This window comes from Hemiscyllium ocellatum, chromosome 4, assembly GCF_020745735.1.
Source record: "Hemiscyllium ocellatum isolate sHemOce1 chromosome 4, sHemOce1.pat.X.cur, whole genome shotgun sequence".
In the NCBI taxonomy this organism is placed as follows: domain Eukaryota; kingdom Metazoa; phylum Chordata; class Chondrichthyes; order Orectolobiformes; family Hemiscylliidae; genus Hemiscyllium; species Hemiscyllium ocellatum.
In genome coordinates, this window is record NC_083404.1 from 41,986,869 (window position 1) to 41,997,244 (window position 10,376).

General features: G+C 36.4%; 1 protein-coding gene across 3 annotated transcripts in view; it reads left to right on the forward strand.

Moving 5' to 3' along the window:
- Window positions 1-5,543, forward strand: part of mtbp (MDM2 binding protein) — a 75,957-nt gene extending 70,414 nt beyond the window's left edge. For 2 of the 3 annotated variants that reach the window (XM_060823032.1, XM_060823036.1), the window contains exon 22: window positions 3,602-5,542. In XM_060823032.1, the coding sequence (XP_060679015.1) occupies window positions 3,602-3,640 (39 nt within the window). In that variant the 3' untranslated portion in view covers window positions 3,641-5,542. Of the gene's footprint in view, window positions 1-3,601 lie in introns of all 3 variants that reach the window. The other variant, XM_060823039.1, reaches the window with a different exon arrangement.
- Window positions 5,544-10,376: the final 4,833 nt, after the last annotated feature.

Genomic DNA, 10,376 nt, shown 5'->3' on the forward strand with positions numbered 1-10,376 from the left:
GCTAAATGGGCTGGGACTGTCTTCCCTGAAATGTCGGAGGCTGAGGGGTGACCTTATAGAGGTTTATTAAATCATAAAGGGAATGGATAGGATAAATAGAGAGTCCAGAACTAGGGGACATAGGTTTAGGGTGAGGGGGAAAGATATAAAAGAGACCTAAGGGGCAATGTTTTCATGCAGAGGGTGGTGTGTATATGGAATGAGCTGCTAGAGGAAGTGGTGGAGGCTGGTACAATTGTAGCATCTAAAAGGCATCTGGATGGGTATATGAATAGGAAAGGTTTAGACAGATATGGGCCAAGTGCTGGCAAATGGGACTAGATTAGGTTAGGATATTTGGTTGACATGGATGAGTAGGACCGAAGGGTCTGTTTCCGTGCTATACATCTATGACTCTAAGTATCAGCTTTGTCAGAATATATTTTGTTAGCAAATCAAATTATTTACAACCCTCCAGAATGAAAGTATTCTGCAAGGTCTCTCAAGATTTTAGCAGGCAAATATCCTAGTTCATTGATGCAGGTCTGTGTGCAGCCAATTTGTGCAAGTTAGCCAACAATTACCGGACTTTTGCAGGAAATTCATAAAGGTGGCCGTGGACATTTGTAGAGAATTTTCCATCCTTAGAGATGTGCTATTAGTTCCAAAAAGATATTGAGGCTTCACTATAATATATATCATAGTTTGAAATGAACAGTAATGATCTTAATGACATCCCTATATGTTTGTATATGCAAATCAGGGAAATCATGGGGCTGTGGTGAGTTACTAGACAATTATAGCAGTAGTTATCACAGGCTGTCTGCACATATTTCATTTTATTGGCCTATTGATATTAATTTAGAGACTGAAGTAATATTCTGGGGATCCACATTCAAAATCTATATTGACAGATGGTGGAATTTGAATTCAATAAAAATCTGATTTGTGGAGTGTAATCTAATAATGACCAAGAAACTGTTGCTGGAAAAATTCAAACTTTTCACTTATGTCCTTATTTGGACTGACCTACATATGACCCCAGAGCCACAACAATACGGTTGAGTCTAAACTGCCCTCTGGCCAATAAATGCTGGCAGAGCCAGTGATGCCCACCCACATCTGACAGTGAATCAAAACACACATCAGCTAGTTCTTGGAAACTAGTGGTTTTGATTGCTATTCCTGAATTATCCCACTCTATTTTTTAGATTTTCGAAATAATGTGATTGCTAATCTCATGAGGTCACATTGCTGATACTCTGCTGAAACATGAAAAAATTTCTGTCACAATGGCACGCACAGCCATTCAACAGGATAGTCTTTACACAATGGAACAAAATTATTTGATGGCTTTGTATTAGCTACACAGTGGTACTAGTGAAGTGGGCAGGAGTGGAGGAAAGTTATTTGTAAATGCTGGAACATCCTCTCACTTGGAAGAATCGTAGACAGTTGATTTGATTCTAAAGTGGTATATCTTCCATCGTTACCACTGTAGCAATATAGGCTTTAATTGCATCTCCACGCAACAGGTATCCAGGATCTCTAAACCTGGTGGATGCTATGCTTCAGCATTAAACTGGGCTTCAGACAAATTTTGGGCAATCTATTTCATTTTCTTCCCTCCTGGCACTGAAGCTTAATCACTGGAGACCTGCCACACGAAGCTACTCAGCTAGCAAAGTTTGGCAGCAGCAGAAGTTTTCTTCCCCCATTTCTCACCTATGGTAAATTTTTGTGTGAGATGGAGGTTGGGCCACAGGAAATCTGTCAGAATCTGCAACCCATTAATGGTGTGGGCAGACATGAGCAAACTGTTTTTTACACAGCAAGTTGTGCCCTGCAAGCACTGCCTGAAAGGGCAGTGGAAATCAGTCCATTTGTAACTTCAAGAATTTATCCAATTTTCTTTTGAAGGTAAAATAGGTTGCAGAGTTGTGGTAAAGGGTTTGTGAGAGACTAATCTGATAGATCTGTCAAAGAACTGGCATATGCCTAATGGACTGAATGTCTTCCTGTGGTGTGTGATTCACTGGCTCATCGTGTCACCTTTGATGGCTTACAGTTTACTCAGCCTTCATGACCTTTTACTCACTGAGTCATTATAAACCAGCATGTCCAGCTCTACTGGAATACCTAAAATAATCTGGTTGAATTGCTATTGTTCTAATTAATAACTTTATGAAGAAATTAATTAAACACACCATAAACCTTCATTTTTGGAAAATTAGATTTTCAGGTCATGGTGGAGCAATGCTTCACAAGACTTTGTCTAGTTCATGAATTTAATCTGAAATAACAGACCATGTGTTTAAGTTGCTTCTGAAAGTTGTGTAATTTTTTTCCCGTAAAGTTTTGCTGTGCCTAGCAGACATCAGTGTTTCTATATCGGGCAATAAGGAAAACCTCAATTACTTTCAAGAACCAAATAAGATGTAATAGTACCATATGATTTAAAGTATTTTTACATTGTCATATTTTGCTTACTGTTTAAAAGCTTGTTTATGTTGGCTTTTTAGTTCAATTTCCCCTGCATGCACTTATATGCTTTCCTTTGCTAATATCAATTCCATGGTGTGAACTATTATAAATCATGACTTGTTCTACTTTGCATTACTTCCTTTGCCCTGTGACTAATTCTATTCTTTCAAGCTGTCTGTCTGATCCACTAATGGATGAATATAAGGTTTCCTAAGCTTGAAAGTTGGGAAGGCTTTATTCTACTCCCTATCAGCTTCTCTTAACCAAGCAATTAAAGTCCTTGGTATCCTAAACGAACAACTTTAAACTTCATATCATCTATGTCTTCTGTTTGGTAACCCTCCCACTGCAACTGATCTTTGTACGAGATAGACTTAACATAGCTTTTTGGAGGAGAAAGTGAGGTCTGCAGATGCTGGAGATCAGAGCTGAAAATGTGTTGCTGGAAAAGCGCAGCAGGTCAGGCAGCATCCAAGGAACAGGAGATTCAACGTTTCGGGCATAAGATTCCTGAAGAAGGCCTTATGCCCGAAACGTTGATCCTCCTGTTCCTTGGATGCTGCCTGACCTGCTGCGCTTTTCCAGCAACACATTTTCAGCTCTTAACATAGCTTTTTGTCAGCCTTTAACCTCCACTGTTCATGCTCCAACTAATTGTTCATTGCTTTTGCCTTGCAGGGCAATTATTGACTTCTCATTCTCCCCAAATAGTTCCATGATATTCTACTGTCCACAACACCTCGATCCTTTCGTTCTTCTACTGAGTCCTTTTGATCATTTTCTTTCTGTTGTTTTCATATTGGTGAGAAAACCTTTAGCTGTAACTCTCTCTCTCTAAATCGCTCATGTTACCACTTAACTTTCAGTATAAACAAAAATTTCTGAAAACTCTTCAATCAACTTTCAGTCCTCTTTTCAAACTCCCTCCCCATGACTAAGGGGCTTATTTATTCCTTTACTAAATAAAAACTTCCATAAAACACCCTATTGTGATATTTATGTGTCAAAGGTGTTACATACCTATAATTTCTTGCCACCTTATATAAAGCAATGGTCTACACACAGACTGCAGAATGGCAATCAACAGCAGCATATCAACAAATTGCTCCATCAAATCTGTTTGCTGTTTCTTGTCTAGGTGATTGACTGGGTGTTAGAAAAAACTGATGTGAAGTGAAATTCAGAAACTTGAACTGGAAACTCTTCCTCAGTCTGCTGGGATTTCACCGAAGAGCTCCTCACATGAAAGAACACAACGTAACCCAGATATAAAAACATGTTTAATTGTGTTACATAGCAACTTCAATAATTTTGTTTTTATTCTGGAGGCCAGTAGAATAATTGAGATTTTGCATTTTATGTTTGTATTGAAACTGTGCATTTCATTCCAAAGGCATATATAATCCAGTTAAAGGTTTTAATCTTAAGTTTTTACCATATTTAAATTTTAAAACTAAAACATGCTGGTTTTTACCTGATCCATCTTAAACCACATGGTTTGTGACGAAACAAAACTGCCATAAATCCACCCTATCAGTTGCTGTAGGTATGCCAGCTGCATCAAAACCTAGTTTGTTAAATAGTGTAAAATGACTTTGAAATATTATAAGCTTTCAAAAACAAAAAAAAATTGTTTCATGACAGCAAGCACCCAAATACCAAACACCGAATTAACTTAAAATGGAGGCCATCTTCCCTGTCCTCTTTTAGATATAGGATTTGCCTTGCTTTGGTATGAAAGTAATAATCAGCGGACAAAGTCCATTCTTTTGATTTCTTTTTTATGAAGAATTGTAATGTGACCCTGCCTTACCATATCTTGTTAAGTAGCCTTTGAATATTATCTGAGCCAAACAATTAAGAAGCATCCTGTGTCCCTTTATTATAGCTCTCAGGATAGAAAATGTTCTATTCTGGTTTTCCAAAATAAATGCTGCAGCTTAACGTAGAAATCTGTACATTTATATGTACTAGAAGTCTCTAGTATTATTTTAATGCTATTTCTTGTTTCTACTCTTCTTTTCACTCAACATCTCCAATAATTTAAGCATTTTAAAATCCAAATTGTTGACAGCCATTTGAAAAATGAAGGATAAAAACTGGAATATATCAAAACTGATGATCATTGTTTTAAAATATGATACAGCTAAAAAGTATGGGAGAAAGCAGTCCAAGTAACATCCAGAGCATCATATGCAAGTGGAGAATTCTACAGGCTGTTCTCAAACAACATCTCTTGTTTTGGGCTTTTTCTTAAACCGAGGAAACAGTTGTATTTGTAATGTTAATGCAGAAATAATATGAAGACAATGGGCAATAAATAAATCTTCAGGAACAATCTCATACGATTTACTTAACAGCCATCATTGAGCTGAACCTGAATCTGTCACATTTGTACCATGTCTGGATGGAGGCTTTGACTTGGTCTAAATGACTCTAGGTAGTTATCCTGCACTTGACTAGATGTGATATTATGTGAACTCAAAAATGTTTTTGGAAACTGTGCCTCTGGTGTACCCAGATCATTTACTTGTCCAGCTTTTGATCTGTGGAGGGCAGTTGGTCAAAAATTTGAAATAACTGGTCAAAAGAACATGCATTTCCAACATGGTGATTTTTGTTTAATTGATTGTGCTGTAAAATTGTGCACATTTTCTGTAAAATGCATTTGAAATCTAGTGACTCAAAGTAACACTCCTGTAAAGAAGCAAATGAACACACAGAAATAAAGTTTTGATCATCTTTTATTCAATATTCATTTATATACAATCAATTTATCAAGCATATTCTTGAAATTAAGGGAAAAGTCTCATTTTATTTTATTAAGTAAAAAGTACAGAATATGAGCAGTTTATAACACTCAGCAGTTCACAAAGTCCAAATTGCATTTTTTTTACCTTAACTGTTTCTCAAATATATTACTGAGATCTGTGAGAGTTGGAAAGCTGGATCCTTCAGAAAACTGATGTAACTTTTCCTTGGTTTTACTGAATTGCTGAGCCCACCAATAAGATTAAAGTTGAAAATGTAGTCCCATTCCACTATATAGAGTTATAACATTTAATTAGTGGGTCTTTATTCAGTTTATGATGTATCTTTGCTGGTGTTAACGGCAAATATTATTTATTGCGAAGACCAAATTTACTTTAATGCTTTATTAGATTGTATAGGTGTCATATTAAAAATCAATATATACTGTATCCCATATGCAATTGTCACACTACTAAATATTGTAAATGAGAACTGAAGGCACATTAAAGTATCAGCTGTGGATTATTTGTCCAAATTTTTAAATACTTTGCAGTAATTCAGTATATCAGCAAAATACTTGTTGGCAAATGCTAGCTCAGATTTGTAGAACTGCTGAGAAACTAGTAATTTATCATTTTAATTGTGTTCACTTCGAGAAAATACATTTTTAATGAAGTTCTTGGGATCTTCGTATCAATCTAATGCATAATTGATATGCTACAAAGAAGCATTTGTAAATGATCAGTAAGTTAATTCCAAATCTGTCTTTCTCTAGTGTTAAATCTCCTGAAATCTTTGGTATTAACTTTTCTTTTGTGTTTAACTCAACATTTGTATTTTGATTATAGAACATGTGCTAGATATAATTTCATCTTAACCTAAAGTAACACAACAGTTTACACCTAGCTGCTTTCACATTGCCCTTTGTAGAATGCCGAATGTGTGGAATCTGTGCAGTCCGTTGCTTCAAGTAAACATGATGGATTTTCTAAATTCAGCAACCAGGAAGGCTGAGATAACTGGCCTGCAAATTTTGAGAATCTAGCAAATATCTACCTGTTAATATCAACTGCACAGTATAGAGCCAACTTTCCAGTACACTGAAAATGCTTTTATGTACAGTTTATTGTATTGTAAAACTCAGCCAAGAAAGTAGAGAGGAGAAAGAGGGTATTCATACACTGAACAGGGATTAGAACAATTAGGGAAGTGTCTAAGTAGTAAATTATTAACAGCATTAGGTTTTTAAGAAACACTTATTTGAGCAGGCTTATGATAGTTGACTGTTACAAAGCCCTGGTAAAGGGAAAGGAGAGGAGATATACAGACAAGGCGAATGATGAAAGTAGGGATATCAGCCTGAGATAAATCAGAATGGTTGTAGAATTGATGGGTACCATTCAGTCTCTGCAAGAATAATTTGGCCCAGTGGTTCTGCGAGAGGTTGTAAGTTAAGGTCATGTAAAGGTTCACTGGTGTAAAGTTAATGTATGAGAGATGAGAAACTAGTTACGTTATTCTGTTTATTCTCAGTAATGTAATTTTGTTTTAGAATAGCTGCATTTCCATTGACTGCTCTTGTTAGTATTATCCAATGAAACAACAGTAATTCTTGTTCATAGCCCTTTAAGGCATTATAGACATTGGCATGTAAGTACACCCATAGTGCTGTTAGGAAGGGAATTTCAGGATTTTGATACAGTGACACTAATGGAATGGTGATATAACTCCAAGTCAGGATGTTAAGTGGCTTCATAGACTTGAAGGAAACTATGTAGATTATGCTTGTCCCATGCATCTGCTGCCCTAATTTCAGAAACACAAATCCCATCAGATTTCACTTTTAAGTAATTAAAGAAGTCTGGTGTAATCAAATAGATTCAAATTTGAACATTTGGAACACTTGCCAGATGTTCGTCTCAGTGAGAACCTAAAATGTAAGTAATAGTTTTATTTCTTGAAATGTTGGGAATTAATTAATTTAATTTCTGCTACCTTCAGTCTCTCCCCATGTTTAACACTGCTCTACCAATGTGTCTAATCCATTAGCTCATGAAACAGCCCTAATTATATTGCTATTAATGCTTTACATTTGTTACACTGGGCATTATTATGGGCTCTGTTAAGTGAGATTACTAGTTTGCAAGATCAGGGAATGAGACCCCTGATGATTTCAGTGGAGACTGCTGAGTTGTCTTTTCACTTGGAATCCTTACAGATTGCAAGAACAGACATTCATCCCATCAGTGTGGTGAAACACAGGAAATTAAAGGACACTTAGTACTTTGCATCAACCATCTCCCTTGCTTATTCATCAATTATAATGCATTAAAGGAAATGTGCTCCAAAAACAAAATAACATGCATATGTTTTCAGATCATAATTAAAATAAGTCCATCCTGTAACCTTGCTTTAAGATCTCTTCTTTAATTATTCTTTTTGTTTCATCTGCCCATCTTGCTTTCCTCACCAAATTTGTTTTAAGTTTATCACTCCACAGCTCAATGTTTGTTAGCTTCTCTGGCTTTAAGTTAAAGAGCTTCAAAAGTTCCAGTAAGCCCCTGAAAAAGACTGACAAAGATTCTTTGATTCTATGAACTGAAAATATTGTACAGCTGGGAACAGCCTAAAGACTACTGCTTCAATGCAATTGAATTAGTTATTGCTATGAGATTTTATGGGTCTGAAGAATTTGGGGGTCAGATTCTGTACCTGTTAGCTTTTCTGTAGATTAAGGACAGTAAGTCATTTAGTGCTGTAATTGTTGCTCCGTATTTTAATTCATTAGAGTCTGCAACTTTTTATTACCCCATTCCTCAAAAAAGTGTATTAATCTTCATTTTGAAATTTAATTGATACCCACACCAGAGAGGGTTGTCAATTTCCACAAACTTTTGTATGGAAAAGTACTTCCTTACATCTTCCCTGAATGGCCTGCCTCTCTGTACTTCAAAGGAGTTGTTCCTTTCCAACAACCCCATTAAACATTATGTACACTTCAATTAGAACACTACGTTATCCTCTTATACAGAGGAAAATAGAAATCTGGACTATGCAACCTGTATAATTGTTTTTCTTAGGCCCCAGTATCATCCTTGTTAGTCTATTCTGTATTCCTTCCAAGGCTACATTGCCTGCTTAAGAAGTAGTGTCCAGAACTATACATATTACTCCAAAAGTCTGTATAGTTGCAAAATTTCCATTCCTTTATCTTGAGAAAATTGGAATTTAAAGGCCACCATTCATCAATAGAATGATAGGATGTCTATGGTGTAAATAGAATCCATTTAATCTGTTGAATGCACTTCAGCTAATTTCCCACCTTTGTCCTTTTCCTATAACTCTGACATTTTCTTTCCTCCAGCTGGGAATCCAATTTCCTTTTGAGGCCACTGTTGAACGTGCCTCCACTATAGTATTGCATTCTAGATTCTACCCATTCACTGCGGAAACATGTTTCCCAATGCCTTTTGTTCTTTTGCTAATCACCTTGAATCTGTCTCCTTTGGTTTTTGATCTTGCTAAAGGGAAGAGAATTTCTTTCTCCCTCTCTCTTCTGTGTGGTTGCAATTCCTCATGATTTTGAGCATTTGTCAAATCTTCTCTTCACCTTTTAAGAAGCACAAACTCCACTTTTTTCAGTCTAGCCCCAGCTAGTACCTCATCACTGGCATCATTTTCATAAATCTTTTCTGCACCCTCTCTAAAGCTTTTACATCCTTCTTAATGTGAAAAAAAAATCTTTATCCAGAGTGACAATGCAAACTCTTCCACATGAAGAAATGATGGCGTAGATTCCATTAAAGAAAAACTAGATAAACACCAGGGAGAAAGGAACTGAAGGATAATTTAATAGGCTTAGATTTCTTGAAAGTCAGATGGGACAAGACAGTTGTAAGTGATATGGGAGCATTTTCAGAATAGCAACCTGTAACTAGTGCAGTGCCATCAGGATCAGTGCTGGGGCCACAGTTGTTTTCAAGATAAATGATTTGGAGGAGGAAAGTGAACATACTATTTTGCCAATATACCAAGTTTGCAGTTGACAAAAAAAAGGAAAGTTAATGGTGAGAGTGACAGAGTCTGCAAAGGGATATCGGCAAGGCAAAAACCCACTTTGATGGAATATAATGTGGGAAAATGTACTCTTTGTCAAGAATAGAGAAGTTGCATATTATTTAAGTTGCAGAAAAACAGGAGAGATTTGGGAGTCCTCATGCACACTAAATTGATTCTGGTCATGAAGGCATTTTCTTGTGAGATTAGGTTGAGCAGATTGTATTAATTGCAGTTTAGAAGAATGAGCAGTGATCTTTTTGAAACATAAGCTTCTTAGAAACTTTACAGGGGAGATGTTGAACAGTTGTTTCCTGTTGCGGGAGAGTCACAAAGTAGAAGACATATTTTCAGAATAAGAGGTCATCCATTGAAGATAGAGGAGGAATTTCTTTTGAGAATATTGAAGCTCTAGAGTTCTTTACAGCGGTTTGTGGTAGAGGCTGGACCATTAAACGTATTCAAGGCTGAAATATATAGATTTTTATCAGTAAGAGTTATGGAGAAAAGGCAGGAAAGTGAAGTTCAGCATTGTCAGATCTGCCAGGATCTCATTGAATGGCAGAGCAAACTTGATGAGGCACATGGCATACCTCTGTTAAATCTTATGGACCAGATGATCTGAATGATGGACTTGTTTTGACATTACAAATTTCATTTCACTTCACTATTTAGCACCTAATAACAACAAAAAAATCTATAGAATCATTATACCACATAAAATGACTGTTCTACCTATTCAGCCCATGCTGGCTCTGTAGAGCAACTCAATCAGTTTAGTTCCTAGAGAGCTATCTGAGATGCCTTGCAAGTTTCATTCACTCAAGTGACCATCCAATTTCCTCTTGAAAGCATTGTCTCAACTTCCACCACCCTCATGAATTTGATAATTTTGTCATTTAAACTCACTCAGGCTGATCGGTCCTATTATGATTGGTAGATTTTTTTTTAAACCCAGGAATTTGTAAACATGGAAACACCATGGACACTGATACCTGTTCAGAAAGGGAATTGTCGACAGGCGGCCTTTTTCTCTGGATGACAGTTATTCTATCCTTAAAAATATGTTACTTGAATGTTGTATATACACTTTTGTCCACTGTATT